The sequence below is a fragment of the Ovis aries genome, chromosome 2 (genome assembly GCF_016772045.2).
Source record: "Ovis aries strain OAR_USU_Benz2616 breed Rambouillet chromosome 2, ARS-UI_Ramb_v3.0, whole genome shotgun sequence".
Classification (NCBI taxonomy): domain Eukaryota; kingdom Metazoa; phylum Chordata; class Mammalia; order Artiodactyla; family Bovidae; genus Ovis; species Ovis aries.
This window is the reverse complement of record NC_056055.1, coordinates 140,533,455-140,558,820: the sequence shown is the minus strand read 5'-3', so window position 1 is coordinate 140,558,820 and position 25,366 is coordinate 140,533,455. Positions and strand designations below refer to the sequence as shown.

The 25,366-nt window shown below is 41.1% G+C and overlaps 1 protein-coding gene across 2 annotated transcripts in view; it reads left to right on the top strand.

Moving 5' to 3' along the window:
• Positions 1 to 25,366, top strand: part of NOSTRIN (nitric oxide synthase trafficking) — a 65,952-nt gene that overhangs the window by 25,871 nt on the left and 14,715 nt on the right. For both annotated transcript variants that reach the window (XM_004004626.6, XM_012134786.5), the window contains exons 3-10: positions 3,412 to 3,495; positions 6,914 to 6,976; positions 7,178 to 7,259; positions 9,653 to 9,715; positions 12,494 to 12,592; positions 18,900 to 19,025; positions 24,565 to 24,663; positions 24,761 to 24,886. In XM_004004626.6, the coding sequence (XP_004004675.2) occupies positions 3,412 to 3,495; positions 6,914 to 6,976; positions 7,178 to 7,259; positions 9,653 to 9,715; positions 12,494 to 12,592; positions 18,900 to 19,025; positions 24,565 to 24,663; positions 24,761 to 24,886 (742 nt within the window). The remainder of the gene's footprint in view (positions 1 to 3,411; positions 3,496 to 6,913; positions 6,977 to 7,177; positions 7,260 to 9,652; positions 9,716 to 12,493; positions 12,593 to 18,899; positions 19,026 to 24,564; positions 24,664 to 24,760; positions 24,887 to 25,366) is intronic.

Sequence of the window (25,366 nt, the reverse complement as noted above, 5' to 3'; positions counted from 1 at the left end):
ATCCAAGTATTAAGTTAATTACTGGAGAGTCCTGAGATTGTTCCCCAAATGAAATGGAGTCAAATAATTTTTAAAGATGTTTTATAATAAAAATAGAATTGAAAGACTGAAAAATATGTAATAAAGACTCTCTGGTCTATAGTAAGATGAAAAACATAGTATAAACACAATGGAGTATTACTCAGCCTTTAAAAAGAATACATTTGAATCAGTTCTGATGAGATGGATGAAACTGGAGCCGATTATACAGAGTGAAGTAAGCCAGAAAGAAAAACACCAACACAGTATACTAACACATATATATGGAATTTAGAAAGATGGCAATGATGACCCTGTATGCAAGACAGCAAAAAAGACACAGATGTGTATAGCGGACTTTTGGACTCTGAGGGAGAGGGAGAGGGTGGGATGATTTGGGAGAATGGCGTTGAAACATGTATACTATCATGTAAGAATCGAATCGCCAGTCTATGTCTGATGCAGGATACAGGATGCTTGGGACTGGTGCACGGGGATGACCCAGAGGGATGTTGTGGGGAGGGAGGTGAGAGGGGGGTTCATGTTTGGGATCGCATGTACACCCGTGGTGGATTCATGTCAATGTATGGCAAAACTAATACAGTATTGTAAAGTAAAATAAAGTAAAAATAAAAATTTTTAAAAAAAAAAAGAAAAGAAAAAAAATTCAACTTAATTTCTTACATTTTTATTATTTTCATTGAAAAGTGAGGAGATGAATAAAAATGTGTCTTCATTTTAGTTATAGATGGGCCTAGAATGGGACATGGAAAAATCAGTTTAAGATGAGAGTGATTCAGTCTATCCCAAAGAACTGAGATTTCTTTTGAGGGGCATGCCCAGATTCCCTAACGGGTCTTGTCTTGCATACACACTCACGGGAATTCATCTTCTAAATTCCGTGTTGGCCCATTAGGAAGCATGCTGTTGTTTAGTGGCTAAGTCATGTCCAACTCTTTTGGAACACCATGGACTCTAGCCTGCCAGGCTCCTATGTCCATGGAGTTTTCCAGGCAAGAATACTGGAGTGGATTGCCATTTCCTCTTCCAGGGATCTTCCCCACCCAGGGATCGAACCCGAGTCTCCTCCATCGGCAGGCAGATGCTTTATTACTGAGCCACCAGGGAAGCCCCAATTAGAAAGTTACTGTTTGGCTAATTCCATTATTATCTTATTACCAGCTATCATAGTCTAGAGCTAGTCTGATGGTGCTGATGTCTCAGGATAAGTAGGAAAGGAGTTGGAATAGTTTGCAAGGACTGCCGTAGCAAGGCACCACAGACTGGGTAACTAAATTTCCAGTCTTACTGTCACTTCTTGTAGCTTAAACTACAGAAACATTATTGTGTCACAGTCCTGGAGGCTGGAAGTCTGAGATCAATGCGTCAGCCAGGTTGGTTCCTTCCAGGGACTGTGAGGGAGGATCTGTTCCATGCCTCTCTCCTAGCTACTGGCGTTTAACCTTCAGGATCCTTAGCTTGCAATTCATCATCCCGACCTCTGCCTCTTCATCTTTACACAGTATTCTCCGTGTGTGTGTCTGTGTGTGTCTATGCTCAAATTTCTTCCTTTCATTAGGACATATCCATATTGAGTTCTAGCTCATCCCAGTGACTACATCTGAACTTGATCATTTGCAAAGACTCAATTTTCAAATAAGGTCACATTCACAGACAAAAGGGTTAGGACTTAAGCATGAGAGGGTAACAAGCAGGAAGGCCAGGGGTCTCCAAACGGAGGAGATAGGCTGCAAGTGTCAGACATTTTTTTCTCTCTCTTAAGGGCAGGAGGAAACAAACTAGGGTTGCATTTTTTCCCCCTTCTCTATACAAATTAAAAAAGAGGTTTCTCTTAAAATTCTGTGTTGCCATTATGACACCTGGTTCCACCTGAGCTTAACTTTTCTTAAACCTTGAGCTAACCAATGCATTTTTCTTATGGAAATGTTTGTCTTAAGCTTTGTTAATGCGCTATATATTTACCCTGTTGTGCCCAGAGTCCGAGTCCCCAAAACTGAGAGAATAAGACGTCCACAGCAATGCAAAAGCATGAAGGGGTTTTTGCTAGCTAGGGCTCAAGTTTCATCCAGCGCAGTGGAGTCTTGACGAGGGCCCCAAGCTCTGAATCACATCTACTTTTATACAGACGGTTCTTTATTCCTGTAACAGCATAGCTGATCGGTTAAACCCTATGCGCGCGCGGGACTTTTAACCTCGCATCCCTATCCAGATTGGCTCAGGTCTGGCGTGGCCGGGGGGAGCTAGGGGATTTCTTCTGATTGGTCGAGCTACACTGCCTGCGGGAGCTCCCAGTGCATCAGCTTTCCTAGAGACTAAACCTCAGGCCTAGCCTGCCCCTTAGAGCCTGTCCTGGCTTCAGTTTGGTCCTAACAACCCCAGACTCAGTCTTCAAGTCAGTTCTGCCTAAAGGCTCAGACAAACCAGTGTGTTATACTCATACATTGCTCTCCTAATCTGGGTTAATGAAACTGTATAATTGTATGGAAATCTGCCCTTCTTCAAGATTCTTGTCAATCATTTTATGGCCCTGGTGCCAAGGTTATCTCAAAATGCATCTTGTGGGTGAGGGGGCCTGGTACCATTCTCTTAGTTTTGAGACATTTCCTTTCTTTAATTAGTGGACTGCTAGTAGGCAGTGGCAACCCACTCCAGTACTCTTGCCTGGAAAATCCCATGGACGGAGGAGCCTGGTAGACTACAGTCCATGGGGTAGCAAAAGAGTCAGACACGACTGAGCGACTTCACTTTCACTTTTCACTTTCATGTATTGGAGAGGGAAATGGCAACCCACTCCAGTGTTCTTGCCTTGAGAATCCCAGGGATGGGGGAGCCTGGTGGGCTGCTGTCTATGGGGTCGCACAGGGTCGGACACGACTGAAGCGACTTAGCAGCAGCAGTAGCAGCAGTAGCTATATAACATCCAGCTAAAGACTAGCAGGGAGGCACTCTTTCCGCTCCCTTCTGATGTCTTTGTCAGAAGCCTTCTCTATCTCTTTTATACTTTAATAAAACTTTATTACACAAAAGCTCTGAGCGATCAAGCCTTGTCTCTGGCCCCGGGTTGAATTCTCCTCCGGAGGCCAAGAATCCTGGCGTCTTTCATGGTTTAGCAACAACCTTTTAGGAACACAGTCCAACCCATAATGCTACTGTACAAGAAGGTTAAATTAAAACTTCTTTCCCTTTTGAGGACTCTCCTGGATATCTTTAAGGATGACGCCTCGGCCAGGAGGATCCTTCTAGAAGACAAATCATCTCTTTACGCGTTCCATTATCAGCCTGAGTCCTCCTTCAAGTCTTTGTGTATGCATGGGTGTTTTTCTTGATTTCCAGTTATTGTATCCTATCCAACAACTCTCCTTTTGCTAACAGGGCAAATCTGGAGATTAATTATGCCAAAGGACTTCAGAAACTGGCAACCAAGCTAAGCAAAACATTACAGAGCACAAAGAAAAAGTAAGTACATGGAAGAGGTAAGGCAAAAATCACTCTTAAAAATACTTTTTTAAAAGTGACATTGTTGTAGCCACGCGTTCCGGGACACAAACTCACTCAGAAGGACAGTGCAGATAGTGGAGTGCAGTTTATTACTCTGGGCGGGCCCAAGGCAGGGTCTTCTCTCAGCCAAGAACCCCAGCCAGTTTTTGTGAAAACCTTGTATACCTAAGTGTACGTGCTCAAATCCACCTCCCCAAATTCTCTGAAACTAGTCTGAACAAAGGACAAGAAGAATACAATCGAAGTTAACCCATGATTTGTATGCCTTAAACCCGTGATATGCCTTTACGCCAAGGTAGCTAACCATGGACAATTATCAATAGGCCTGTGGTCATACCCCAACAAGCATAATAGAATTTCTGATTCTATTCGGTTACACTGATAATTAGGGTATTCTTTTAGGTGGAGAGTCTACCTACGAACCCTGGGGCTCTTCCATCGGGAGGGTCTGGTTTTCCAGTTGGTTTGCCCTTTCCGTAGATACTGAGCATATAGCTCAAAGCCCACAGTCCAGCCCAAGATGGAGTCCTGCTTTCAAGGTGGAGCCTGTTCTGTTTGTTTCCTCCTTCAACATATGTTCAGTTCCAGCTTCCTTTTATAAAGGTGGCAGGTCCAGAGCATCAAGCCTGGTTTCCAGTTCTTGGGCACTTACTGTGTGCCAGACACTGCGTTAAATGCTTTTCTAGATTCGCTACATTTAATCCTCACAACAATCTCTGAGAAGTCTTTTTATGATCCCTATTTACACACAAGGACTTAAAGCTTGGAGAGTTTAAGAAACTTGTGACACAGATAATGAATTTCAGAAGTGAATTCATCCTGTGTTGTTGTGAGGCCTAAGATCATATTCAGAAAAGGCCTTGGTGATGATACTAACTTGGGAAGCAGATTTGTTACGTCGGAAGGTCTTGAAGTCCTGAAGTGTGTATCCCGCTTTATCTCAATTTTATGACTTTCAACAAATAACCTGGCCTCCCTTGATTTCCTCTTCTGTTATATGGAGTAACAAGGTATGCTCCTTTGTGTGTGTGTGGGGAGGGTGGGTACTGGGGTGCATATTAAATGAGATAATATATGTAAAGACATTAACAGATCAGGTGCTGAAAAAAATGTTGGTTTGCAAGTTTTTTTCAATTCAGTTGAAAATGAAGTCAATTACTTCTCTTGGGAAAGAGAGGAAAGATATTGGTATTCTTATAAAACAGTCCATTAGTGATCATTTGTTACAAAGATTTGACTGTTGTTTGCAGATGTCACCCAATGGCAGTGTCATTACAAAGACCCCTTCTGATGGTAAAAGAAAGAGGGAAAGAAAAAATAGAAGCCTTGTGGAGCATTCTTACTTATCCTTAGGCATCATCCTATAACAGCAAATAGTGGCTCTGAAATCACTCTGACTTTGAGCTTGATTTTTAGGACAGTATTTTAGTAGCCTGGGGCTTTCCTGGTGGCTCAGATGGTAAAGAATCTTCCTGTAATGCAGGAGACCTGGGTTCACTCCCTACGTCAGGAAGATCCCCTGGAGTTGGGAATGGCAACCCACTCCAGTATTCTTGCCTAGAGAAGTCCATGGACAGAGGACCCTGGTGGGTTGCAGTCCATGGAGTCGCAAAGAGTTGGACATGACTGAGTCACTAACAGTTTCAGCCTGCAAAGAAACTAGCAGAGCACCCTGGTTGAATATAAATAGACCTTTTCAGATTGCCCAGGTTTTAATTCCTGCTCTATCACTTACCAGCTGGGTGGATTAGGAATCTTATGCTCAGTCCCTAAATTGTGTCTGACTCTTTGCAACCCTATGGACTGTAGCCTGCCAGGCCCCTCTGCCCATGGGATTTCCCAGGCAAGAACACTAGAGTGGGTTGCCATTTCCTCCTCCAGGGGATCTTCCCCACCCAGAGATTGAACCTGAGTCTCTTGCATTGGCAAGTGGATTCTTTACCACTGTGCCACCTGAAAAGTCCCTATCTTCCCTCTCAGTGCATAGTGTATTTAAGATGGAAATAAAACCTACCTCATATAATTTCTGTGAGGTGCTTGTATAATAACCCAAATTATTTCTATTCTCAAAGACCGATTAAGTGAGGGTCAGAGAAACTGAGTGATTCTTCCAAGGTCAAGCAGCACACAAAGGGGAGCTTGTAGATTCAGACACAGACCCTCTGAGGTCAGTGCCTTCATGTTCCTGCTCTGCTGCCCTGCGCCTCCTAGGGGCAAAAGTCAGATTCTCTTCCTGAAAGTGTACTTGGATTTCTTGCAAAACAAACAGACAAAAAAAAAAAAAAAAAATTCTACTGAGATTTAATTTACATGCAATAATAAGCACACATTTTAAGTATATATTTTGATCAATTTTGTTATAAGTACACACCATGCAGCCGCCACCAAAATCAAAATATACCTATTTTCATCACACCAAAAGATGCCTCGTACCTGTTTATAGTCCTTTCCCCAACACAGTCCCAAGGTAACATTGATCTGCTTTTTTTTCGATCTAGATTATTTTGTCTTTTCTGGACTTTCCTATAATTGGGAGCATACAGTTGGTCCTCTCTTATGCCTGGTTTTGTGCCTGGCTTTGGATGCATAGAAAATCTGACATCCTTTGATCTAGTTCTCCCATTCTGTGGCTGCCAGGTACAGCCTGACAAACCCCCTCGGCTTGTCAAGCCCAAGTCATTTGGAGGCAAAATCTCTGTGTCATCTTGCTCTCAGTAAGGGCACCGATCTGTCCTCTCCTTTCCATCAAAGTCTACACTGGGTCTATCCCTTCGGTTTATTGATACAATGGGCTTGCTATTTGACGGCCAACTACATGTAGGAGAAAAATAGCATCATATTTCTTGATTCTCTCTTTGCGCTACTTGGGTCAGGGCAGAGCAACCCTTTTGTTGAATTGAGATACTGTTCACAATACTGTGGAGTATCTGAGCTGTGTTCCTAAAGGCCAGCAGGGAATCTGAGCACACACGGAATGAGCAGGGCTCTGAAGTCATCCATCACTCAACTTCTCTGAGCCTCTGTTGGTTCATTTGTAAAATGAAGAGCCTGAAAAGATTGTCTTTAAGGGTCTTCTACCTCTGGCATGCTCTCTCCCACCTGTTCTAAATGCCTTCTCATCCTTGCTTACTTTGTTTCCCTGATACTTTACAGACATGAAATGGAAATCGGAATGAAAATGACTGGGGAAAAAAAAGCAGATCATGTAACGATTACAGTGCAAATAAATATGTTGGCTTTAATCCCATGGAGAAATTGAAACAGGACTGGGGATATGAGTACAATTGCCAAATGCAGGAATCAGATGGGATGCTTTATTTCTGGGACTCCTGGGAAAATGGCACACACACTTGTCCTCCCTTGTTTTTCTCTCCAGCTGTCTTGCCAGTGCCTGGGCCTGGGTCTCGGAGGGCATGAAGTCTGCAGGGGACCTGCATCAGTGAGTACTCACAACTCAGCCTTGCTCTAACCCCAAAGGGAGTCATAAATATTTAAAGTGGGTATACTACAAATACTCCCGTGCAAACTTGCACTGAGTAGATATGCTGTAACACACTATTTTATTTCCTCAGAAAATAATTTGGAAGGTAGATATAAATCCTAATAGTAGGCTTGTGTGTCTTTTATGTTCTGTTTCCAGAAAACTTGGCAAAGCAATTGAGTTGGAAGCAATAAAACCAGCTCATCAAGTCCTGAGTGCACATGAAAAAAAGAGAAAATCAGTGAGTCAAAATATTTCTTTTCTTCCCTGTTAAAGCAAGATTTCTGTCTTTGGCTCAAGAGCTAGGTAATCAAAAAGTGATACTAAGTTTTAGGAATTTTATCATAAAAATAAACACAAATCCAAAGATTTATGTAGGAGGATGTTTGTTGAAGCCTTGTTTATAGTTGTGAAAAAATGGAAACATTTTCATCTTCCAAAAATAAATTAGGATAAATTCAAGCAATGGAATGTAACCATTAAAAATCTTATAGAATAATTTAATGGTATGGGGATGTAGTGATAAATTAAAAAACAAAATGAGCAAATCTAACAATGTAACTTCAATTTTGTAAAATAAATGTGTGTATATATGCATAGAAAAAAACCTAGATGCACCTTCCCAGAATGATTATCTCTAGATAGTGGAATTAGAGGATATTTTTATTTAATTTTTTTGTATTTTTTGGTATTTATATTGCTTTTCAATAAATAAGTATTCCTTTAGTAAATAGAATTATAAACACAATTTTAAGAGGAAATGCTTTTTTATACTTTTCAGTTTGAGATTAGGTTAAAGCAATAATAGGTATTGCTATAGGTATCAAATAGCCTTAAAATTAAAGAAAGATAAATAATACTTCAGGGCCCCTGGTCATCTGTATGGCCTATGTACCTTTCCTTCCAGAACAGTTTCATTTGCCCTCCTTTTCCTTTTATTTGTGCATCATATAATCAGTAAGTACTTCAAAATATATTTCCAGGCAACATAAAGGGGTATTTAATAAACACTGCTTAGCTCTAATAGAGATGGTGTCACTGTCTGGTAAAGTGAGAAGTTCAGAGCAGTAATAGTAGGTCTTTGCAAAGGGTAGGGGCAGTAGCTAAGCGGAGTTTTAAGTCAGAGAAAGCCAATCTTAAAGGTGGTAAGTCCATAGGATGAGGGGATTTATGAAAGCCCTGATGGAAGAGAAATGATACTGAAAAAATCTTATTTGAACTTATGAAACTAAGTCAGGAAATGGAATCAATGTTGGGTGAACATCCATGTATTTTTACTAGAATGGATGCCTTCCTTAGGGCTAGGATGATGGGGAAGTTTACAGTAGTTATCAGAAAAAAAGTAATATAATCTTCTGCCTTTGCAAATCATCATAATAGAAATCAAACACTAGTCTATATTTCATTAATTACAAAATATTTTCATACCACATAATAATATGATAATCACCAGCATTTCCTTAGTACTTACTAAATCAGACACAGTGCTATGATTCTTACCCCATTGCTTTAGATAATTAATATCACGGTCCCCGCACTGCTGGTTCAGTTCATAATTGTTTCATATTTGCCCATCCCTATTGCACCCCTGGGCTTCCCTGGTGGCTTAACAGTAAAGAATTTGCCTGCCAATTCAAGAGGCATAGGTTCAGTTCCTGGGTTTAGAAGATCCCCTGGAGAAGGAAATGGCACCCCATTGCAGTATCCTTGCCTGGGAAATCCCATGGACCTCTAGAGGAGCCTGGTGGGCTACAGTTCATGGGGTGGCAAAGAGTTGGACATGACTGAGTGACTAAATAACATTGCACCCCTATCACCCTATCACATTTGCTCACAAAAGATTTGAATTTTTAAAGTGAACTTGATCCGCATTTCAGCCACAGAAAGTCAAAAGTGCCACAATGCATAAAATTATTTTAATCATATTTGTTACAATAAAATATATAGTCCAAGTTTAATGAACTGATAAGAAAAATAAAAGTACAGTGTTGCTAGATCTCAAGGTGGTTGAATGATGGCTGGTCTAAGGGTTTAGAGGAAAGGTCTATAGTTTGGGTAAAAGGTTTTGCCCTCACTTAAATCTGGTCTCCTTATGAGGTTGCTTAGGTCCATTTTCATCAGCTTTATTACTGTTCCACTGGCTATTGTAAAGTAGGAGAAAAAGTTAATTATGATGAAGGATTCAATCTCTTTAAAATTAAAGCAGTATTCACTTCAGAAATTATAAGACACTTAGCTAAGTTACCACTGAAGGACTTCTACCATTTCTCAGGGTGTTAAAGTGTGGGCTCCACAGAATGAAGCAGAAAAGGAAGTGATAGGATGAGACGTGATATCAGGTTACACAAGTTCCTCCTCCACTCCACACAGATTGTACCCATTTATGTTTTTTTTAATATAACTATATATTAGAAATGATTATCTTACCAACCAAATGTATTCATACTAAATCCTGTGATAAGATTCTTGACCTGAGGAAAAGAGAGTTGGCTACTTTCTCAGGAAATATGTCCACTGTAAGGTTTTTAAATTTCTATTGCTTATGATACTAATTGTACTATAATTAATAAGCCAGCACCATGACTCAACAAAAAGACAGAAAAAAAATTTTTTTCCCTTTTTCCCCCTTGATAGCTTGATAACGAAGTTGAGAAGACAGCAAATCTTGTCATTAGCAACTGGAATCAACAAATTAAGGCAAGTATACACAAATGTCATTTGTATAAACTCAATATTTAGGATTGAAGCTTTTGGCATTTGCACAAATGGGATCTTTTTTTTTTTTTTTCCTGAAGTTAAAGTGTTCAGTTGTGTCAAACTCTTTTTGCAACCCCATGGGCTGTAGCCTGCCAGGCTCCTCTATCCATGGAATTCTCTTAGCAAGGCTACTGGAGTGGATTGCCATTCCCTTCTCCAGGGGATCTTTCCATCCCAGATATTGAACCTGGGTCTCCAGCATTGCAGGAAGACTCTTTACCATCTGAGCCACAAGGGAAGCCCCATGTACTTTAGTGTCAGTATTTGTAAGTGCTGACTGAAGAGAAGAATGTTTCCTCATCTGAGTTATTATATAGATATGTCCATGGAAATCCCATGGAATGAGGAGCCTGGAGGGGTACAGTCTATGGGGTCGCAAGAGACTAACACAACTTAATGACTAAACAAAAACAACAACAAATCTTTCAACTAAATCTATAGAGGAGCAAAACTCCAAATACGGCTTTCATTTATAGCTAATAAGTAGCTTTTATTGTATGTCAAGTGCTATATATATTTATGTATTGAATCATCACAAAAACCAACCAATGTGGTATATGACTATGTGTTGTCCCATTTTATAGATGGGTGGGGAAGTGTAGACACAGAGGTTAATAATCTTCTAAGGTTACAAAACTGGTTAATAGTTGAACCAAGTAACCTGAGCTCCAGGTTACTGACCTTAACCATTACCTACACTGACTGCCTCTCTGTATAATTTGTAACTTAGGGCATGATATGAATACTGAGTTTTGGTCTTGTCTTTTATAGAAGGCCATTCGTGACCTCTGTTTCTCCAGTGAGAGGAGCATGGTTGAGGGATGGGTAAAGATGTGTAAAGGGGAATGCCTGTACTGATTCCATGAATATGTACGACCCACTTCTTGTGCAGCACGCTGCACTAAGACACGGTTCTTGTTTCACGTAATTTAAAGTATACTGGCTAGATATTAATAACATGTGTGCAGGAAATAGTGAATGACTTCTAAGGAGAGAAGTTATGATCTGATGTGAGAATTTAGGGCATCATTATACGGTCGTAAGCAGAGAGAATCACAGATGGTGCCCATATGTATGTACAGAAGATTATTCTAGAACAATCCAGTTTAGAAGGAATTCATTTTGAGTGGGAAAGACTAGAAGCCAGTGCAGAGGGAATCTGCTCAGAAAACCCAATGATCCCCTTTGAGAAGACTTGGACTCCCAAAGTTGAAATTCTCCTTTTTCATCTCGAAAGTACTGGTGCCCCAAAAGATCCTTCTTTCTCAAGTAGACACTCATGAGTGCCAAATAAGGGGAGACACCTTCAGAAACTGGGGGCCCCATTTCAGCCCTCAATGTTGCCTCTGAAGCTGCTGCTGGAACCGAGGGCTCCCTAAGACAAGGACATTACTTATAAATGTTTGAGAAAAGTGAATTTCTATACTGACAATAGTAATCCCAGTAAAAGGATGCTCATGAGAATCACTTTTATAGTAAATATGTGAACATCCCATAAACAGTGTCCAGTCATTTGTTTCCAAGTTTGCTCTTGATTTATGAGCTTTCTCAAACAGTTTGTTTTCAAAAAATTCATTCTTAAATATTCAGCTTTCATGGAAAATTTGATATAATAGATGGGAAGAGAAACCATTTTCAGTAGCTGTCACTGCTTTCAGGAACAACAACCAAAAAAACACTTCTTATTTCCCAGTTTCCACCAAGTAATTTTTCTAAGTAAAATGATTTTATTTTTATGAAGATTGACAGAGAAATTAGAGACCATAAAATGCTTGTGCTATAATAATTTTCTCTCCAGTTACAATTCAAGGGATTCAGCATGTCTTCATTCAGTAATGAAGCATAGTCTGTTTTGGAGATGCAAGTGAAAAGCCTTAAAGGACCAAATGTTCTTGCCTCCTGCTCTCATTTATCAGCAGGCATGTGACCAACAGAAGGTGGGAGGAGGCGGGCTCTCTGAGCTGCTTGTTCCTTGAATTCCCTTTTATAGAGGTTTCACGTGTTTAGAGACATTCAGAAGGCTTTGCCTCTGATTTCCTAGGGGAAGAGAGACGTAAAATTTCCCTTCATTATCTGGTTTTACAGTCCTTGCAACTTGAGGTGAAAAACCATACAGCCTTTTCAATCGACCCAGTTCCTAAACAGGCTGAATCCAACTCAAACCAGATTCTATTGATTTATCTCTGGAACATCCAGAGCTGGGGCTGTAGGCAACAGAGAACAATCACCTAAATTATAATCCGTGCCGAGGTTGGAGGCATCAGCAGAGGAGGGGGACTTTAAATGCTCTTCCTTTCCAACTCCTCCCTCCACCTGCCTGCTGCAAATTCAGGGCAGTTCGCAGGATGTCAGGCGGATGCCCAGCTCTCAAGCCAGAGCATCAGGGAGCAAAATTTTCCTTTTGCTCTAAGTTTTAGGAGAGCATCTTAAAATGACCTCAATTATGGTTTGTAGACTTAGCCTTCAATGATTTAACAAAATATATGACCCTCTTGAATGAACTCAATGCAATGAAAAAATATACAATGGTTCTCAGGGCAAAATATTAGCCACTGTGGTGTTTTAGCAGATTTTGGGGTGAGGGCATAAATAAAGAACTAAAAATACACAATCACTCAAGCTAGCACGTGAATATAACTTGTTCCAGAACAGAAGAGTTTTTCTCTTGACACTAGTTTCTGATCCTTCTTTGCTTTTCTTGTATGTTTTTGACTCTAGGCCAAGAAGAAATTGATGGTTAGCACCAAGAAGCATGAAGCACTTTTCCATCTTGTAGAAAGCTCCAAGCAGATTACAACTGAGAAGGAGAAGCAGAAGGTAACATCTCATGGCCAGCTGAGTACATGTGGCTTAGAGATGGATGAGCTTCCTGCCGTTAGCTGTGAACACAGGAGAATTGGCTGACTCCACCTCTGTGTGGGGTCTCTGCAGAGCTGTAGTGTGGCAGAGTATGAGATGGGATCCAAAGTTATTCCTGGTCTCCACATATTTTTGAAAGGTATTATCAACAGATGACAAAGCAAACCAGTGTCCAATGTTTTTGATAAGGAGCCCTATTAAACACCCCAAATAAGCTCATACACCAAATAAGTAAGATATACATATGCATAACATATAATGTACTTTACCTATCCTGTATATCCTATTTATACTTTTATATTATATTAATGTTATAAACATTATAAAACATAAAAAAGTGGAAATATTTGAAGGATGTGGTAAAAATGAAATAATATTTTCAGTGATTAGTTGATCATGATGACTTCATATAGTCATTCAGCAACATATACAAATAAAATACACATGTGGGACAAGGTTCAGCCTTAACCCTCAGTTCAGTTCAGTTCAGTCCAGTCGCTCAGTCATGTCCAGCTCTTTGCGACCCCACGAATCACAGCACGCCAGGCCTCCCTGTCCATCACCAACTCCCGGAGTTCACTCAGACTCGCGTCCATCGAGTCAGTGATGCCATCCAGCCATCTCATCCTCTGTCATCCCCTTCTCCTCCTGCCCCCATCCCTCCCACCATCAGAGTCTTTTCCAATGAATCAACTCTTCACATGAGGTGGCCAAAGTACTAGAGTTTCAGCTTTAGTGAAATATAAATTCATGTTTCTAGTATGTCCTCTTATAATGTCAAGTTTTTGGTCAGCTTCTTATCAGCTCTTATTAGATCATGCCAGTTTTCACCTTTTCACACGGGTGATGATGCAGCCGTCATCCTGAGCTGGAGAAAGCAGGAGCTCTGACGTTTTCCTGTGGCTTTCTCGCATTTGTATTGTTAGCATTTCCTGTGGCTTTCTCGTGCTTGCATTGTTAACATCAACCTATAGCTTCACAGCAGAAATCTGCATAAAGCATGTGTCAATTTTGTGTATGAACCTAACTGAAGCTAGATGAGGACTTCCCTGGCAGTTCAGTGGTTAAGACTTCGAGCTTCCACTGCAGAGGACTCGTGTTCAATCCCTGGTCAGGGAACTAAGATTCCAAATGCTGAGTGGTGAGACCAAAAATATAAATTAATAAATAAATAAAGCTAGATAATACATCTGCAAATCCATATGATCCAGACTCCTTATGATGGACACATGTACATAGATACTGAGAGTGAAGAAATGTGTGTAAGGACCCACATCAGTATCTCATGTTGTAAAATTTCCACTCTCCCTCCAGAATACTTCAGAATCCTCAACTGTCCTTGCGTGGGCACCAGTATCAATTCACATATTGAATAAGAGCAAGCTGGAACATTCTCTTTATGCAGAAATGAACACAAATATTATTGGGATACTAATTATCTTGCATACCCCTTGTGATGTGCACCCCAGACTGGAAACTTCTGAAATAGTCAATATCTTCCCCTAAAGATGGGCTCCCTCTAAGAAAATGCAGGCCACACACTGCAACCCAAAACATCCTTAAAAGAAGACAAGAATTGTCATCACCGAGTAACTCCATCTCACCTGAGAAACTATTAGCTGAATAACTTAAATTCATTGTTAGCAAGATTTTGTAGGGTTCTTGTGTCAATCTTCACAGTTTGAAATGATCATAATAACAAGGATTAAATAATGAGCCAGCTTCCAAGGAGGAGGCAAAACCAAAGTAGGTTAAAAACCTAAGCTCTGGGACCCTGCTGTAGGCATTCGGGGCCCTCATTAGAAGCTATTCTTCACTGACATCAGGGAATAACAAGGGGAAAAGCATGGGCGGCCAAGTGTTGAATTTCTGCTTCCTTCCCTCATTAGCCGCTTTCCTGGGAGACAGAAGTCTGTGATCCTCCTCCCACCTTTCTCCAGCTGGTCCTGCTAACTATAGCCCTTGGCTGCCATTACATCACAGACCCCTACCGCCTTCATCACTTTATCTGGTAGCTTTCTCACTTTTAGTCCCAAGGCTAAACACCTACGGCGGCACTCATCTTTGCCTCTCGCAGAGGCCTGCCCATGATCTTGGCCTGGTCTGGTGCTGCTCGTCAGTCCTTCTTGTTTTCCTGCTCAGCAGTCCTTACTCTCCCCAGAAGCTGATCTACATTTTCAAGCTTCTTACTACTCGGTCGCCATCATCCACTCTCAGCAGATCATCCCACCTACAGGGTCGCAGAGAACACAGCGGCCAGCACTGTCACCTGCCTACTGCAGCGCAGAGGGACAGGCCAGCTTTTCATCCTGCGTTCTGACTCCCATCCCCGCCTCCTCTCAGTGACCCTTCCCTTGATTATTCCCTTCTCTCCTGGATCTCAGACAGACTCCTCTCTAAGTTGCTTCCCATCAGCCTTCTCAACTTCCCTCCATCTTGGGAGAGTAGAAAGAGTCAGGGAGACGCCCTCCATGACCACAGTCCTGTTCCTCTCCACATATCATCTCTTTAGTTATGTTTTGACTTCTTGCCTGTGTTGTGCAGCATGTGGGATCTTAGTCCCCACCCCTGCCCAGGGATTGAACCCATGCCTCCCTGCACTGGAAGTGCAGAGTCTTAACCAACGGACCACCAGGGAAGTCCCTCTTTCTTTTTACAGTAAGATTCATTGAAAGGGTTATCTGTGCTCCGTCTCCACTTCCTCATCTGTTCACTTCTCAAAGCAACCACCAAGATTTCCCCACCAATTTGCTAGGAATGTTCTTACCTTAAATACAATGTGGTCCTTGTTGCTAAAGCTAATGGGTGCTTTCCAGTTCTGATTCAATTTAATTTCATAGAGGCGTTAATCACCATTAAATTTCCCCTTCTAGAAATATTCTCAACTTCAACAAATCTTACTCTTTTGGTTTCCCTGTCAATTTTTTCTTAAGCTCCTTTACGGACTTCCCTTGTTCTGCCTGAACTGTCCATATTGCTGTGTCTGATGATATCCCTCCTGGGCCTCATTCTGTTTTATTCGGCTTGTATCTCGAGTCTGACACAGTACTCTCAATATCAAGTGCTCAATAACAACAGCTACTCAACAAACACTTCCTCAAGGCTCCATCTACTATGTCTCTGCCGATGATACGCCAGTTTATATCTCCAAACCAAACCAGTTTCTAAACTGCACTCTGGCACTTCAAACAAACTCAATATCCAAAATTAAAACCATCCCTCCCCTCTACCAAAAGTATTTTTTATGCCTCTGTTTTTCATGTCTTTGAATATTACCATCCACCATATCCTCCCAATTCTAAGTCCTAACCTAAATCATTCTTGAATTATCTGCACATACTTCTCTCCACAGCCACTACGCCCTCCCAGGCCACTGTCATCACTACTTGGGTTACTCCAGGTGACAAACTGGTGTCTCGGCTTTCAGTGCTGCATCCCCTTAGCTATTCCCCATATACAAGCCAGGCTCACTTCTCTGGAACTTTAATCTGAGTGTATCACTCTCCTTTAAAAAGCCTGAAAATACACCCAGGCGACCTCAGAATAAAGAACAACTCCTCTATGTGGCCCTTTAAGACCCTCCCTGACTTGATCCTTGCCTAACTCTTCAGCACTTTCACTTGCTGGTCCTCCTCTCAAACTGTGTGCTCCAACCTCACCAAAAATGTGCTTTTGATATCATGTCAAGCTACTTTGCCTAACCAATTCCTACTTTCATTTTAGGTTTATTCACACAGGGGTCACTCTGTGATACTTCTCTCGTCCTGGGATCTATCACACAGAACAGCAATGGTCTGTGTTGGTCCCCAACTAGAGAAGGAGCCTATGTATCCCTTTATCTATTCCCAATGTCTAGTACATGACACAGTTGTGGCGTCAAGAAATGTTGATGAATGAATGAATGGATGAGATGTTTGTTCCAAGAGAAAGAAAAGAGCACAGAAAAAGTATTTAATCTGACAAATTTAAGAAGTTTCTGAAAAGTTTCTTAAATTAGAGTATATGAGTCTCCATTCTTCGGTATCTGTTTGGGGTTATTTGCTGTAAGTTTGCTGAGCAGAAACTTCTAGTCAATAGTTATATAGTGCAGGCTGATGAACGTGGGTTGTCACCTCCAAAGCGACTCCATTCTTATTGCTAGGGGCCTGGGCACACTCAACAAGAACCAGAGAACAATAACTCGGCCAAGTATAGCATGGTGCACATTCGAGTCTTTCTCTGTATCATTATTAGGCTAAAATTCACAAGCTCATGTCTCTATGGATACATGGCTCATTACACTTGATATGCAAGACCAACCATGTCCTGAGTAGACCATACATCAGAGCTGAGGGACAGCTGAATAGCCAGCATGTGAACTGGAATAATAGTGAATGGTGTTAACATTCAGCATTTTGGATGAATGTTCATTACTGATATGTTCGTTAAAATGTCCTTAAACATAAAGAGGGGCATTCTTAAAAACATTTATCTCTATCCTTGAAACTCTTAAACTGCTTAAATCAGAGGGATCATTGGGACTATTTGCATCAGAATCATCTGAGGAGGCAATGAAAATTCAGATTTCCCAATCCCGCTAGAGAACTACCAAATCAATATTGCTACTTGTGGGACCCTGAAAATTTCCAAGAAAGTCTGGTCATTCCTAGGCATATTAAAGGCGGAGAATCCTGCTTATAATGCAACGTCTTCCTTTCTCAAAGATGTGAGATTTTGAGGATTCAATTCAAGCTATCCTGGTCCAGAGAGTTTTGTATGACTTTGATTTTTACCATCAGAATGGCCAGTTAGGGTGATCGGCCAGGGGGGCTCTTTGTTAAGGTGCAGATTATCGGGAATCAGGATCCCTGATGGGAAGCTGGAGATTTCCCGTTTGACAAACGTAGGAAAGCATCTGTCAAGCTGTCCATAACTTACAGTGAAGAAGGGCATGTATCAGGCTCTGCAGAGTCGGACACAACTGAGTGACTGAACAACCACAGCTCTTCACTGGTAATAGTAATGCTCCCTTGTCTTTGAGTGCTATGCTACTGATAAATTTTGAGCAGTGTGCCTGCATCACCTGCTGGACTCCTCAAGACAACACTGTGGGGATTCCCCTGTGGTGGTTCAGTGGATAAGACTCCGTGCTTCCAGTGCGGGGGGAGCAGGTTCAATCCCTGGTTGGGAAACTAAGAGTTTTACATGCCATGCAGTGTGGCCAAAAGCAAAAAAAAAAAAAAAAAAAAAAAAACAAAACAAAAAAAAAAAAAAAAACAGAAAACAAACAATACAATGAAGTGGGAGCATCGCTATGCCCATCACAAAGATGAGAAAACTGTGACTTGTGAAGTTTAAGTAACTCACCGGCAGTTAGAACCAGGACTCTAATCCTGCAGTTTGATTCCAGAGTTATACTGCAGAGTTTATATAGTGAAGTGACAGAATGTTCCAGACCTAATGCCAGTTCTACAAATTATCTAATTGTACAAACCTCTACCTGTGGAGAAGATACTGGAGAGTCCCATGGACTGGAAGGAGATCCAACCAGTCCATTCTGAAGGAGATCAGTCCTGGGTGTTCTTTGGAAGGAATGATGCTGAAGCTGAAACTCCAGTACTTTGGCCACCTGATGCGAAGAGTTGACTCATTGGAAAAGACTCTGATGCTGGGAGGGATTGGGGGCAGGAGGAGAAGGGGACGACAGAGGATGAGATGGCTGGATGGCATCACTGACTCGATGGACGTGGGTTTGGGTGAACTCTGGGAGTTGGTGATGGACAGGGAGGCCTGGCGTGCTGCGATTCATGGGGTCGCGAAGAGTCGGACATGACTGAGTGACTGAACTGAAATGAACTGAACTGAACTACCTGTGCCCATAAGAAATACCGAGGACTAAAGAATTTACTAAATAAGAGTACAAGAATCACCAGCAGATTACAGTCTGGAGTTGCAACTTCCTGATCTGAACTTGCTTCTCCTCACCTGTCATTTGGCCTCGTCCCTCATCTGATGAAAGCAGACATATCACATCATATTTAAGGACCTCTGTTTCCTCATAGAAAAACTGAAGGAATCCTACTGAAAGGGCCTTAGGCTTCCTTTCAGTTCTGACATCCCTGTTTTCTGAGAAAGATGTTTGATTTCATCATCTACTGTTACTGTTTGTGACTTTAGCTGGGAGATGAGAAACTCATCATGGGGATGCATGTAATTCTTTCTCTGGAATTACCAAAGACTTTCATAAATGTGTTCCTGAATATGTGATGCTGATGTTTTACTTTAGCTCCTCAATAAACTGAAAAAATCAACTGAGAAGTTATCGAAAGAAGATGAAAATTACTACCAAAAAAACGTGGCAAGCTGTTCTACCAGACTGAAATGGGAGAACACACTGGAAAATTGCTTCCAGGTAAGTTATGCCTTCCTGGTTTTCTGTTTTTCTTTTTCCAAGGAGGCTTTGTGTGGGAGAGAAATCACTGCTCCTAGGCACCCTTCAAGGGCTATGAGAAACACATTTAACCTCTCCGTCTCCATCCACCTCACCCTCCTGTCTACCTCACAGCAATGGGGGATAATTGTGGTTCTTACTGCTGCCAGGATGTAGTGCACACGTCCTGGTGTAGCGCACACCTAGCTGGCCTTCAAGGCGTGTTAGATGTAGCTGTTACTAACTACCCGTACCAGAGGCTCTTACTGGGTCTCGCCTTCCTTTTTCTCAGTGTCTTTTTCTCCTTTTACGGTCTTCCTCCACCTTCTCTTCCCACCACACCCCACTTTCAGCAGTCCCTACTTTTACACTGAAACATTATGGGCATTATCTTCTTCACTTATAAAGTCTTTCTGATGGTGATCAGGTGTACATTTACTTATATTTCAAAAAACCTCCATTCAGTTCAGCTTTAAAAATACTTGAGACCCTAGGTTTTCTTTTCTTTTTTTTTTTTAAGAATCCAAATCACATGGAGAATCTACTAGAAGCCAGAATCTCCATTAAGAAAAGAAAGGTTTCCTTTCATCTTTTTTGTTTCCTGGTTTGTTGCCACCACCATGCTGGAAAACACTGGAACTTTACTCCCTCTTCCTATGAGTTCACACAGTTCCTCTTATCCCACATGAGTTCTATTAGGTTCTAAACTTCTCCTCTGGCTTTGAGCTATCCTCTGCCCCCTGAATGCCAAACCAAGCCCCACTAGATCCACTTGAGATGTTCCTGTTGAGTCATCCTTGCCTCACCTTAACCAATAAGGATTCCCTTCCTTACTGTTTCCCTGGCTTGTACATACTGAGTCTATACCAACAAGTCATTGATTCACAGATTACACTGTGTATTCTTACTCTCTGTTGTTTACAAATGACAGGAGTAACATGTGATATTCTGAAGGCATATAATGAAAGTTGGCTGAACTCAATTAAAAGAGAATTTATTAAAAGTGTGGGAGATAGAAATGGGTCCACCAGGGTTGTTCCATTTCATTATTTTCCTCCATTCGCCAGCTGTTCTTCCTCTGTCTGGTCTGATTCTCCAGACTGGATTCACAAATTCTTTCAGAGGACATTCACTGAACTGTGCTCAAGGCAGTTTACTAGAAACTGTGAAAAATATTATAAAATTTCAAGTGCAAATATTAAGAAATGAAAACAATTCCACAAATATCTGTCAAAATGAGTCATCACTTCATAATTATATGTTCAATCCATACTTCCTACCTTCCAAGAAAAAACAATTCAGTTGGCAGAAATAACCTGTAATATATTTTGAAAAATAATAGCCACTCAAGAATCTCATTGTGGTCCAGTGGTTAGGACTCTGTGTTCTCACTGATGTGGGCCTGGCTTCAGTCCCTGGTCAGGAACTAAAATCTTGCAAACTGTGCAAAATAAAATAATGTATGAGGCCAAAAAATAAAACAGTAATAGCCACTCTATCAAAAATGACCACAAATCAAATGTTTGCTATTGGTAATATTTACTCGAGGAATTATTTTAGAAAACCATTTGCAATAAGTGCAAAGAATCTTAAAAATGTTCACATTCTCAACCAGTGTTCCTCATGTGAGCCACAGGACACAGAAAATAATGTGAGTGGGTGTTTTCTCAGTTCCCCGAGGATGATGGAAACTAATACCACTTTAGATGCGATGGAGAGATGGTAACTCAATGCAGACAGCAGATGCCTTAGGACATTAGGGCTTAATTCTCTCTTAGAACCTGGGTTGAAAAACCTAATTTCCTTTCCATAAATCCATCTTAAGGAAATAAATGAAAAACAAAACACATATTTCCGTTCAAACACATTAAAAGTAAAAGGGAAGAAACAATACAAGTGGCAATGTTAAGAAGATGGCTAAATAAATCAATACATTCTATACAAGGGATTATTAATTAAAACAGTGTTTTGGAAACTAATAGCATTGGAAACTGCTTATGAACAATGTTAAGTGAAAAAACAGTATAGCAATTTGAATAATTTGGTTGATAACTAAAAATATAAAATCACTCATACATATATACCTCAACAGAGTAAGCTATATCAAAATGTTAACAGGGGTCCTCTCTGGGTGGAAGAATTAGAAATGGTTTTAAAATGTATTTTCTTATAGCCCTTTATGGCCCCAGAACAACGTCTAGTGTGCTTGTTAAAATTTAGGTTCCTGGACTTCTCTGGTAGTCCAGTGGTTAAGATTCCACATTTCCATTGCAGGGGGCCTCAGGTTCGATCCCTGGTGGGAAAGCTAAGATTCCATGTGCTGTGCAGGGCAGTCAAAATAAATAAATAAAATTGAGGATAAACTGACTCTTAAGCCCTGAGTTGGGAATGAGAAGTTTTAGGCTAAAAAAAAAAAAATTAAAATGTAGATTTCTGAGTGCCTGCCTACATGGGATGAGTCACAACTTCTGAATGATTTTAGGAAGGGGTCTTGGTGATTGCTATGCATAGTAAAGTTTAAGAGTTTCTGCTCAAGAAAAAGCAAGATATTTCTTTGATCAGTTTCATGAAAACAATTTAGATGAAAATGAAGTCCCTCCAAGCTCCCTGGGTAGTTCTAACCGGAAGGCCAGAACAGCAGGAAATGAAAAGAATGAATGAAGAGTGTGAATTATCATGAAGCCTGGGCCCAGACAACCTCTCCATCTGCTCTTCCTTGATAACTCCTTGATCGCAGTTTCCTTTCACGTGCTGTTGTAAAAACACATGAGGAAAATTTGAGGTCCTCCAGAGTCTCTTGCTTCTCTGCACCTTATTTTATACAAAAAGAGCAAGATAATAGAAAGCAATAATTCATTAAACAAGATATGGATTTCCCCTTTGCACAGTGGAATTTATCTCAGCCTCTTTTCATGAGCAAATATAGATTATCTTAACGATTTCCATGAAATGTAATTAAAATCTTTTAAATATTACCATTGCCAGCAAGGGACAGGATTATTCTAGCCTCAGACTGATGCTAGTGGCTCAGCATTTGTCACAGTAAAGAAACAGCTGCCCAGTGGGGATTCAATGTATTTCCCAAACCTGGCTTTTGTTTTCCATCCTGTCCTTTGCTTGTAGTGCTAAACTGTAACAACTGCTTTCCAGATCTTCTTCTATAATGTAAAGACTCTTTCTCTCTGAAGACGGTCTCACTTGCGGTCCAAGACACTGAGCAGAGTTTATTTTACGTATTTGTTAGAGGAGGTGTATAGTTTGTGCCCTGTGAAGAAGCATTTACATTTACTAGGCTACTCTTCTGGGTCTTTTTAATCCCGTATCTGGGAGACAGAGGGCACATTCAAATGGCTGGTACTTGAGATTTTAGAGAAAGACTCAGGAGACCAACAGCAGAAACAAAAGGTATATCATTCCCATTGACTTACAAAAATTGTGCAGATTCTGACTAGAGAAGGAAGATGGCCTTGGGGAGCAGAGCTCTGGATTCCCCAGTTCAAAAGTCAAGACACTTGGCACAGGATCAAAGTTTGCATGTGGTTGACATAGATGTTCACAGTTACTGCAGCCTTTTACCACTTGCATTTCATAGTAGCATTAAAATGACTGTATACTAGTAAAGTGTGGTGTTTCCAGACAGCAGAACATTATTCATCCTTAAAAGGAAGGAAATTCTGACCCAGGCTACAACAAGGATGAATCTTGAAGATTTTATGCTAAGTGAAATAAGCCAGACACAAAAGGACAAAGTGTCTCTTAGATGAGACACTTAGTTTCAGATTCATAGAAGACCGCAAGTAGAATTGTGGCTGCTGGGATGATGAGGGGAAGGAGAATGGGGAGTTATTGTTTAATGGGCACCGAGCTGCAGTTTTGCAAGATGAAAAAAATCCTGGATATGGATAGTGGCAGTGGTTGCACAATGATTTGGATGGACTTAATGACACTGAACTGACCACTTGAAACTGGAGAAAACGGTAAGCTTTACGCAACAACTACACAATTTTTAAAAAAAATTTAATGACTATGTACCACAGGTGAAATAACAACAGGATATGAATGCAGTCTACATGCAGGGATATAAAGGAACACTGTACTGGACAGGCCAGTGGCTCCTGCAGGTGTGCTGAGAAGCAGGATGAGAGAAGCCAGTGGCCTCTGTGATGTCCCCACACCCCCACATCACCTAAGGGGCTGAATACAGGCTGCCCTTCTTACTTCTTTGTTAATGTTAGCCACTGATTTGCCCACAACAGCATTCTTCCTCATGAAGGACTCTTGCTGAGTGCTCTTTACTGTGGGAAGGGGTGAGGCAGAATGGCAGGTATGAGAGGAACCAGCCCAGCCTCTGGACAAAGAGGGAAAGCCCAGGCCTTGTCCTTTCAGAAACAGAATGCGGCGTTATGTCTTGGACACCTGCCACCTCTGTCAAACCCACAGTATCTGGGCACATACCCAGCAGCCTCCTGCAATCCCCAACATAGCCTAGGAATCCCCAGGGTGTATTCCACTTGACCCAGCCTTCTCTGAACTTCTCTATTTCCTCAAAATAAGCAGTCCACAGCTTGGCTCCCAGTGAGTGGCAAGAGGCTAATAACTAATTTTTTCTAAAATGTTAATGGCTGACAAGCCAAATGTGACCTGCCCAATTTCATTGATTTTTCCCAGTTAAAGAAACAAGCCAACTAAAACTCCAAGAGTGGAATTTTTTCATCCCACACAAAATGAGAAGGCTGTATCCCCACCTTCAAAGAGTAGTCTCTGAACCCCCAGGCCAGGAAAACGACTTGGTCAGACTTTAAGGTTCTGGTCTCATCACACAAGCTTCGTTAAGAAGAGAATTTGCATCTCATCATCGTTGTCCCTGCAAAGACTAACAGAATGCCTTGTATGCGTTGCAAACAATTCTAGAAATATTTAGTGTCTGACTGCAGTTCCTAAATACAGAAGGGCTTTTACTGGGCTTCATTCTTTTTCTGGAATGCACAAATGATTTCAAATGATTCCTTTCTCCCCCTTCTTTGTGAACATCAGGTAACCTATGGCCACCACCTGTGTGCCTTTTGGCCTAGAAAAGACGGTGAAAGTATGAGAGTGAAACTCCTGCATGTGTGCGTGCTCAGTCATGTCCAACTCTTTGCAACCCTGTGGACTGTAGCCCACCAGGCTCCTCTGTCCATGGGATTCTCCAGGCAAGAATACTGGAGTGGGTTGCCATGCCCTCCTCCAGGGGATCTTCCCGACCCAGGAATCAAACCCACATCTCCTGCATCTCTTGCATTGCTGTGGATTCTTTACCCCTGAGCCACCAGGGAAGCTGAAATTAATCCTAATGGAGGATAAATAGACAGACACCAAATCCATTCCTGTCCTGGGAACCTGCCCCCTCTGCAGTTTGGATCAAGGGGCACAAACAGGACAGCTCACTCAGACTTTCTTCAGTGTGTTAGTGCTTGGTGGGCGCCTTTAGTTTTGTAAATATAACAGAGGGCTGATGTAATTTCATTTTTTACCCTTTCAGAGCATCCTGGAGCTAGAGAAGGAAAGAATTCAACTCTTGTGTAATAACTTAAACCAGTACTCCCAACATATTTCTGTTTTTGGCCAAACCTTGACCACAGTGAGTAGTAGAGAATTTGCCGTCTCTGGTGTGCGTGGTAAGAACTGGCAGGAAACGTGTCTTCTGCAACCTTGTTCTGCTTTCCTTGGCCTTGCAGTGCCACACGCAGATTCACTGTGCCATCAGCAAGATAGACGTCGAAAAAGATATCCAGGCTCTCATGGAAGAAACCACAGTCTCATCTACAGAAAATAAATCCGAGTTCCTATTAACTGACTACTTTGTAAGTATGGATGGAAGGAGGTTTCATTCGTGGGGAACCTTAGTCTCATAATGAGGGATTCCTTTTTTTTTTTTTTTAATTGAGAGCAATTGTAAAAGAAACATTGTTTTGTAAATTAAAACATTGACTTTTTATAGTCTGCCTGAGTTTAAAAACTGTGGTTTACAGATGGGGTGATGAAAATATGTCTTCAGTATTCTCTGCCAGGGAAGAAAGTCAAAGAGGATCTTAGACTGAATCTTTTCATTTTTGAAGCAAATATTTAATTTTTTTAATTAAAAACATTAATTTTCACTGGAGCATAATTGATTAACAATGTTGTGTTGGTTTCAGGTGTACAGCAAAGTGACTTAGTCATACAAATACATGTATCTATTCTTTTTCAAATTCCTTTCCCATTTAGGTTATTACAGAGTATTGATCTGAGCTTCCTATGAAAGACAAAGTAAATTAGCAATAGCAATGTCTGTTCAAAGCAGA